The sequence below is a fragment of the Littorina saxatilis genome, linkage group LG11 (assembly GCF_037325665.1).
Source record: "Littorina saxatilis isolate snail1 linkage group LG11, US_GU_Lsax_2.0, whole genome shotgun sequence".
In the NCBI taxonomy this organism is placed as follows: Eukaryota; Metazoa; Mollusca; class Gastropoda; order Littorinimorpha; family Littorinidae; genus Littorina; species Littorina saxatilis.
In genome coordinates this window covers 30,495,450-30,505,449 of record NC_090255.1, presented here as the reverse complement: position 1 = coordinate 30,505,449, position 10,000 = coordinate 30,495,450, and the positions used below count along the sequence as shown (strand labels likewise).

Below are 10,000 nucleotides of genomic sequence, written 5' to 3'. Positions count from 1 at the left end.
TGACCGAAACTTCAAAGGAACTACAAAACACACGTCATGTACTCACTTTGTTGTTGTTTTGACATTGAACAGCACACACACATGCAATCAAACACATGACGTTTTTTTTTTGAGTTCCTTTGAAGTTTCGGTCAACCTGAAAAGCCAAATTATAAAGTTTTGTCGGCCTCTGACGTCACATGGCTCAAAGAAGGGAAATCCAATCTCCAATCGATACATAAGCTTCATATTTGGGCGTTTCAGGTTGACCGAAACTTCAAAGGAACTACAAAACACACGTCATGTACTGACTTTGTTGTTGTTTTGACATTGAACAGCACACACACATGTATGCAATCAAACACATGACGTGTGTTTTGTAGTTCCTTTAAAATTTCGGTCAACCTGAAACGCCCAATTATAAAGTTTTGTAGGCCTTTGACGTCACATGACTCAAAGAAGGGAAATCCAATCTCCAATCGATACATTCTTGTAGTGAATTCATTACTGCAGTGTCAGGGAAGTTTTGTACATAACCGTTGTTAGTCTTACTTTAAAATTTGTTTTGAGGTTCCCCGAGTTTACCTTTTGTTTTAATGTGTAATTAGTAGATTATCAAGTACTAGTTGCATTAAAGACAGGACCACCTGAACATAATGCTACCATCTTTGACTTATAAAGTTGTCAAGTTTGAACGTTTGACTCGACGTATACGGTAAGCAAATTCGGTTAGTAAGCTACTGCTGCTATCTCAGCCCCAAATAAAGAACTATTTTTTGTTAGAGATGCCTGTAACATCCACATTATGCGGTCACAATCTCGAGAAAGGAGGAATCAGATCAGATCGTTACCGAATTATGTCAGACACGTTCAAACAATACAGAGATCAAACGCAGAACGTGTCTTCAAAACAAACTGAATGACATCAGAAGCAACCATCGTCTTTCTTCTTCAGCGTTCGACGGTAAAAGCAACCATCGCCTTTTTAGCAAACACGAACAGCATTCATAGCAAGTACACACCGAACAGACAAGCAATAATGCACAGTGTTCAAAACAAACATGCTTTTTATCCTAAAAACAAACATACGCTACTGCACTCGGATCACACGGCATGCCCGGGATTTACAACAAGCATGGAGAATATGCAAAGCAAACATGTACCATTGTGCACAGAACAAAAGCCATGCTATATACATCATTATAATGAAGGAATCGGCACGTTTAGAAGACACATACCTTCTTCTTCTTTCGCCGGACCGTTTGGTTCGTATTTTCCACGTTGGGCAGTTTGAACTTCATGATGTTGACTTCCATACACTATCCCTATAGAAGTCAACCACAGGCTGTATTACGCCTCCCTTTTGGCAATAGAGATAAGCCGTCGGAGACTGGAAGCTTTCACATACGATAGACACACGGCTGAAGTGACAGGCTGAAATGTATAGTACTACAAGCTATAAACACTCGGTTGAGGAAACACACTTCAACCTTTCAGAAGCGATAGACACATGGCTGAAGCGATAGACTTCCACCTTTCAGAAGCTATAGACACACGGTCGAAGAGTTAAGACTTCAACCTTTCGGAAGCTATAGACACACTGTCGAAAGGGCCCGCGATTGGTATCTTTCAGAAGCTATAGACACACGGTTGAAGAGGCAGACTTCAAAGCTATAGACGAATTTGAAAGAGACAACCTGCAATCGCTCAGAAGATAAAGACACACCGTTGATGAGACTGACTTCAACCTTTCAGAAGCTATAGAGACACAATGGTACAGGCTAAGTGGAATCTTTCATAGACATCCGGTTGAAGTAGGATATGGACGTTTAAGAGGCTATCTATACTGTATATCTATACGCATGAAGGCACTCTGTTGATGAGACCTATTTCAACCTTTCAGAAGCTAAAACACACAATTGAAGAGGCAATACACGTGAAGACACTCTGTTGATGAGACTGATGTCAACCTTTCAGAAACCAGAACACACAATTAAAGAGGCAATACACGCGAAGACACTCTGTTGATGAGACCTATTTCAACCTTTCAGAAGCTATAAACACACAATGGAAGAGGCAAATTTCATCGCGAAGACTCTCTGTTCAGTGATGAGACTAACTTCAACCATCCACAAGCTATACACACATCGTTGAAGAAACATACACTTAATAGACACACGGTTGAAGAGATGCTTGGCTTAGACGTTTCAAGTCGGAAGCTCTGGACACACGGTAGATGAAACAGGCCGAACAAGGTGTCCAGCTTGTGTCCACACTAATCCACTTCCGCACTGCAGGAAGTCAGACGTGCATCGGTGATCAGATACTATTGACCACCCCGCTCCATGGCTCCCTCGGTCCTACCCTGGTCTTGCTTCCGCCGCGGGCTTAAAGCGCGAGTCACCTTCCTGTTGGGTAGTTATGTTCTTCGCGTGTCATTTGTTAGTGTACAGTGCACTGTACAGGTTATTACATTTTCAAAGATAACTGAGTTCTATTTTAGCCACTATTTCAACACAATCTAAATATCGTTTGATTCAGTGTACATATTTGATTTAACCCTGGCGGATAGTGTAAAACATGAGTCACCATCCTTTTATTCCTGGGAAAAACAATGTTATGGACATGATTTTAGCAAGCACGATCAGAATAGTCGACCGAAGCACAATATACGAGTAGTGTCCTAGGGCTTCGATCATCACTGGGACTTTACTTTAAGCTTGCCTTTAATTGGGCGAAGTCGACTGCACGAAGTGTTCTTCGCGAAGCTCGATGCATGAATCTTTCGCACTCAATTTTCGGTATAAAGACATCGATAAGTCTTCGCGAACTCAATCAGTTTCGGGCTCAGTTTAGGAAGGTCTTTACTCAAAGCTACTACAAGCTGTTCTGGTAAGAACTAGACTTGTCAATATGAATCACTCCGCACGAACCAGTTACTCTTGTAGACGCGCATTTTTCCTTGTTTCTCTCTGTGTTTTCAACTCACACTCTGCACAGAACAGTGCACGATCGTAGACCACGAACAACGTGTCTCTGACGGGTTGATAGACAGCTAGCTACTATCTATCACGGAGATAACTTGTCTGGCCCGAGTGCCACTAGCTGATTACTCGAGACTTCACTGTTGACAAAATATTAGACAGTTTTAGATGGCTACGCTCGCGTGCTGCACTCCAAATGACGTCAGCCGATAGCAGAAAAGATGGTTGCGCTTGCGTGGTGTGACTTTTTGATCATGCAGACAAGAGCGAAGGCTTTCAAATGACAACGTTGTATCGACATTTTCTTTAGTATTCAAGTTTAATGTGTGGGCAGAATGCACAATTAAGACACCATCTTTATCATAGAACATAGATCAGGATAACCCAAGCCTTCACAATCCGGCGTGAATTTGAAAACTACTGGTATATATATGAAAATACCAGTATTAGAAACGTTCAGACTGCTTTCACATAAATCTTTCAACAACCTAGGAACTTTTTTTCAAACTTCGCAAAAACGTGAAAACGGCAAGAATAAACTTCTTATGTTGCCTTAGATGTTTGCTCATTTTGTATACCAAGGTCCTTTTCGTCTATGTTTCGCTCACAACGTGAATCTCCTTATTAACGCAGAAGGGGTCTAATTCGACCAAAAACGGGTGCATTCCTTGATTTGCGCCAGACTGCCGTAAACTGCCGAGTTCCGTTTCACTTTGATAAAACAGAAGTACTGCAACGCCGATCTGAGTAAATGGCACACTTTACGCGTTACTTTTTTTTGTATTACTTTATTGTCCCATCGCTGGGAAATTCGGGTCGCTTCCTCCCAGTGGAAAGCTAGCAGCAACGGCGTCGCGCTACCCAGGTGTCTGCGTGTTAAGGTGTATTCAGCTACCTGCACTTATGGCAGAATGACCAATGTCTTTTACGTGCCATTGTGGTGACACGGGGGTGGGACATGGCTTCCGTCTCTGGGTCTGCACATAAAGTTGACCCGTGTCCGTCCCGGCCCGAATTCGAACCTGCGACCTTCCGATCACAAGTCCAGTGCTCTACCCACTGAGCCACCGGGCCCCCGGAATGAAATGCACCTACAGGGAATGCACCCGCTTTTGGTCGACTTGGACCCCTTCTGTCAAAAGAGACCGTGGAACTGATCACAGTACGCAGAAGACAAAGAGATATACAGCTCCAAGCTATAAGTTGTTTCGGGTTCGTTCAATTGTCACGCGACACCATGTAGTGTATAACCCGAAAACTACTGACGAGATCCGTTCCTACTGTGTTCTTCAAAACAGCTACTACATACACGCAGACAGTTAAGGCCAAAAAAAAAAAATAGGTCTGTTTACGGTAACCCGACCGACCCTAGTTTTTTAGCGCGACCCTAGACTTTTTTTTGGCATTTGGGGGGAAAAAAAAAATCTCGGTTTTTTTGGCAAAATAACGTAAAAATATGGTTTTTTGGAAAAAAAAAAAAAAAAAAAAAATCCCGACCTACCGACCCTATTTTTTGGGCCTATGTTACCGTAAACAGACCTATTTTTTTTTGGCCTAACATTGCCACAGATAGATCTACTGTTCACACAGTTCTATTGCGGAGAACACCCATAGAAAGAAGCAAGACGAAAGACTCGTCAAACTAGAGTAATTCCAACTCAAAACAAGAAATTCCTCCGAGGTAGGAAAAACACCCCCGTCCTTACCATTCTCACTGCCACCAACTGAGAAGGTTATTTCCCTTTGACCATTAATATGTCTCTCTATAAGTCCTTGTAGAATCTTAATCCACCTATAACTCCCTAACCGTGTGTTTGACTGGTCCCAATTTTTGTAAGGACCGTCTCAGGAATGTATAGAACCTGTTCACCAAGTTTTGTGACGATCGGTCCGTTCATTCTTGAGATCTATATGCGAACACAAACAAACAAACAAACAAACACATCGACCGAATCCTATACACACCCCTATACCGGGGGTGTAAATACCAAACCAGACAGACTGTTAACGTTTCAAAATTCAGAATCAGAAAACAAGAATGGTAGATAGGTTATTGGAACGTATAATTCCAACTCGTCGATTCTTTTGGTGTTGGGAAAAAAACAACCAGTCACACATCACCGATTTTAACGGGTGATACGCGTTATTTCTAAAACAATCTGTTTCAAGTCAAACCTGTTATTGACCTCTCCTCAATGTGTTCTTTGATTGTTCTGTGATTGTTCTTTGAGTGTTTCTGAGTGTTCTTTGAGTGTGCTTTGAGTGTTTTCTGAGTGTTCTCTGAGTCAGTGTTCTCTGAGTGTTCTTTGAGCGTTTTTTGAGTGTTCTTTGAGCGTTTTTTGAGTGTTCTGTGAGTGTTCTGTGAGTGTTCTTTAAGTGTTCTGTGAGTGTTCTCTGAGTTCTCTGAGTGTTCTCTGAGTGTTCTCTGAGTGTTCTCTGAGTGTTCTCTTAGTGTTCTTTGAGTGTTCTCTGAGCGCCTCGCCAGCAGGTTGTGAATGGATTTTTTTAGCGAGTGGTTATCGACAATTAATGACCGGTAATTTTTAATGAGTTGGGGCATTCTGACCAATCACAGGATCTGTTTCATTAAAACGCAAACTTGATTGAATTACAATTGATGTTAGGCTTTACACTGCAGATAAAAATCAAATGTGAACCCTGTACTTCACCGATCAACACATGATCGTTCTCTTACGGTTATACACACACAATTAGCAGCAACACGTCAATTCAACACCGTTTGTTCTTGTTGTTGTTGTTGTTGTTGTTGTTTTTTGTTTTTTTGTTTTTGTTTTATTATTATTATTTATTTTTTATTTTTTATTTTTTTAAGTTATCTTCGGAAATAATTATTGAAGGCTTGAACCATCGTGTAAAATGTGTTTCGAGAAAGATGGTGTCTTTTACAAGGTATCCACAAATCACAGTTGAATCTTCACATAGTCACACAACCAGCGTTGTTCTCAAACGGTAATAAAACACACAAGCAGTTTCAATGAGTAAACAGAACAACTATCTTTTCTTACAATTAGCATCTGAATTCACCGTTAAAGTTTTGAATCATCATGAAAAACTGTGTTTCGAGCACGACGGATCTTAAACACTTAGGCCAGAAATCAACGTTGAACCCGTACACTTCACCTATAGCAACAATAGCGTTCTCAAACTGTAACAAAAACACAAGCAGTGGTAATAACGCTTCCTTGGCTCTGCAAACGGCAGACCATTTAAAGTATCAAATTCGCCATCGAGAAACACACGAAGGCATACACCATAACGACCAGTACATTGAGCTAAATGTATTTGCCTCATAATAGTTATACAGGAGGGGAACTAAAACTGAGTTCGGTCTACGCGCTGTTGGAAGGAGTGCTTTAGAGACAATAATCTTGAACGGGTTACAATAATTATACAGCCGTATCATAACGTCTCGCCTTCAGTGTTGTTGGTCTAGCTGATAAAGGAATCGCTCGGTATAGGCCGTTTGGCGCTTTGCTGGACACGAAACATAGACTTTTCATTCAATTCCAGACAGCTTTATGTATAGAAGAATCGCTCGGTATAGGCTGTTTGGCGCTTTGCTGGGCACGAAACATAGACTTTTCATTCAATTCCAGACAGCTTTATGTATAGAAGAATCGCTCGGTATAGGCCGTTTGGCGCTTTGCTGGACACGAAACATAGACTTTTCATTCAATTCCAGCCAGCTTTATGTATAGAAGTATCGACGCTGCAGGTACAAGTTTTGATCATTGTGGTGACTCATTCGTTGGTTTTTACTACAATGATATGTGAAGAATAAAAGTTGCTTTATTTTGCCCAAAATATCAAACTGTTTCTTTTTTTATTCATTTATTTAAACATGTATTTATAATTTCCTTATTTATTTTTTTATTTATCATTATTTTGTTTTGCAGAACGATTAAACATCCCATACAGAGAAGCAAATGTCACAGTGATCACACAATGTTAAAATCACAATCCAAAACTGTTGTGCACGCAATCTCAGATTTGCCAAGGCTTTTTGCATGGGATAAAACCAACTGCTCCATGTGGACACATACCAAAAACCAACATATACAAAGAACTTAGCTTTCTGTACGGACTTAATAGTTGGCTCTTTTTTGACAAATCAGTTCCGCGGATTGACACTGGTGGCATTTAAGAATATAATTCAGGATTAAATCAGGACAAATACCAATACCAATGGCTGTAAGCTTAATGCTATATCGCGGAATAAATTCTTGTTCTTCTTGTTCTTCTTCCAACCATGCACATAAAGGGCATAGCCGGCGGTTATCCAGTATAATAGAATAGTTAAGCCCTATGTCAAAGAGGAGGGATTGCATTATCCCATGTACAATCCTGGCCAGATGGACTGAGATGTTAAGCCGGAGCGTTTATACGGGAAGAATATTATGCCTTTGACCACTGCTTATCGGTCAACTGTTATTCTCTAGTTCACACGAAACGTTGCTTTGTTTCACATTAATTTTGTTTGTTTGTTTGTTTGCTTAACGCCCAGCCGACCACGAAGGGCCATATCAGGGCGGTGCTGCTTTGACATATAACGTGCGCCACACACAAGACACAAGTCGCAGCACAGGCTTCATGTCTCATTATTCTGACACCGGACCAACCAGTCCTAGCACTAACCCCATAATGCCAGACGCCAGGCGGAGCAGCCACTAGATTGCCAATTTTAAAGTCTTAGGTATGACCCGGCCGGGGTTCCAACCCACGACCTCCCGATCACGGGGCGGACGCCTTACCACTAGGCCAACCGTGTCGGTTTTCACATTAATAGGTCCACCAAATTTTTCTGTATCGTAAAACAAACCGCCTATGCGAAGACACTCCGTATTTTACACAGGGATTAACAAACGTAAAAACAATACATTAACCACTCGATCTGCGTAAACTTACCTAAACCAGGCACCCACGAGGGTAAAAGTTCACACACACAATTAAAACCTTTCAAAACTATTTTCTGAGGTAACAGCGCCCAAGAGAAAAGCGACCGCAAAAGAATGTCTTTCCACCGAAAATCCAGACAGTATTTGAAGAAAACATAACACCAGAAGATATGAAAGAGCATTGTCTACACGCATTAAACCAATGTGTTCACGCGTACATGAATGGTGACCCACTCGCGCCAAAATTGATAATTAGAAAAGGGTGTAAAGAGATTATCAGTACTATTAATGGTACTGCTAATACTGTTGAAAAAGAAAAAGAAAGAAGATAATGATTATAGAAACGAAAAGGAGTGAGAATATGACAACAATAGTCATCATTACGGGGTTTTTTTTAAACTAAAAGAATAGCAGAAAATTGGTATCCATCTCAAAGTGCAATAAACAATCGTGTCTGTTATCAAACGCGGGGGAAAAAACATCGATATCTTTCCCCCCATCAATCCTGACTTCTGTCTTGAAAAGATATCCATGTCTGACATTATTAAGTTTTACACTCACAAACATAACATAAGTCATAACATCCATCTTAGTTGTACACTTTTGGTAAACATAAGCCAACCATACAAGCTGTATCTATGTGTATCTATGTACACAACTGCAGCCAGAGTCCCCCCAGAGAGAGGGGGAGGTGTGAGGGAGGAGAAACAGCCATCAATAATGAACACTTCTCACAAGATGCTGGGCCCGGAGAGATGGAGAGATCAGAGAGTCTGGCAGCGGAGTTAGGGCGTGTCAGAGAGAGATAGAGAGACTGACTGAGAGAGAGAGAGAGAGAGAGAGAGAGATAGAGAGAGAAAGAGAGAGAGAGGGAAAGAGAGACACACACATACAGAGAGAGAGAGAGATAGAGAGAGAGAGGGGAAAAGAGAGAGAGACACACACATACAGAGAGAGAGAGACAGCCTGAGAGAGAGACTGAGAGAGAGAGGGAGAGAGAGAGAGAGAGAGAGAGAGAGAGACTCAGACTCGGAGAGAGAGAGAGAGAGAGAGAGAGAGAGAGAGAGAGAGAGAGAGAGAGAGAGAGAGAGAGAGAGAGAGAGAGAGAGAGAGACTAACTCACACACTCACTCACTTACTCAACAAATGCGGGCTTGTCAAACATAGATACCCCCCCCCCCCCCCCATCGTTCTTTCCTGTCTTGTAAGCGATTTGAACCTGTTTGTGTGCGATGCAGACCTTATAAAACGGCACCTGCCTTTCCGTCCAATTCGTTATATTCATGCCGCTCAGAGCCAACGTCCCATAACTCATGTTCGGTCGTCGGTCCCATGCTCATGATCAGTTACCTCTCTTGAATAGTACCTCTCTTGGCCATGGGCTCTTTGGTCAAGATGTCTTACTCTGTGGGTGTTTTAGGTGAATATTGTCCATGTTAACAATTCTTCCCCAAACAAAATAAAACGAAAAGAAAAACAATCAACAAACAATTTAAAATAAAAGTGGACATGTAAATAAGTATTTAAATCAATGAATTCGATGCACTTGTATGAATTATATACACTCGAGTGACAAACACACATAAGAAAATGACCGCATTAAATTGTTACAAAATATTTCTTTTGATTGAAAATAATGCTGCTACACAGAGAGGTAAGGGAATAGGGAGGGGGGGGGGGTAAGATTGGGGAACAAGCTTCTTCTTCTTCTTCGTACATGGGCTCAGACTCCGTTCACTCGTGTTTTTAGCACGAGTGGATTTTTACGTGTATGACCGTTTTTATCCCGCCATTTAGGCAGCATACGCCGATTTCGGGGGAGGCATGCTGGGTATTTTCGTGTTTCTATAACCCACCGAACTCTGACATGGATTACAGGATCTTTTCCGTGCGCACTTGGTCTTGTGCTTGCGTGTACACACGAAGGGGGTTAAGTCACTAGCAGATATGCACATAAGTTGACCTGGAAGATCGGACACATCTCCACTCTTGACCCACCAGGCGGCAGCGACCGGGATTCGAACTCACGACCTCCCATAGGCCGACGTCTTACCACCTCGCCACTGCGCTCGTCTTGGGGAACAAGCAATCTGCAAGCTGATCACAAACGCGCTGTTGCAA

General features: G+C 41.8%; 1 protein-coding gene across 1 annotated transcript in view; it reads right to left on the bottom strand.

Annotated features, from left to right (window-relative positions):
• Positions 1–3,208, bottom strand: part of LOC138980243 (dual specificity tyrosine-phosphorylation-regulated kinase 4-like) — a 37,451-nt gene extending 34,243 nt beyond the window's left edge. Inside the window, exon 1 of the mRNA XM_070353091.1 lies at positions 1,218–3,208. Coding sequence (XP_070209192.1) covers positions 1,218–1,295 — 78 coding nt within the window. The 5' untranslated portion in view covers positions 1,296–3,208. The remainder of the gene's footprint in view (positions 1–1,217) is intronic.
• Positions 3,209–10,000: the final 6,792 nt, after the last annotated feature.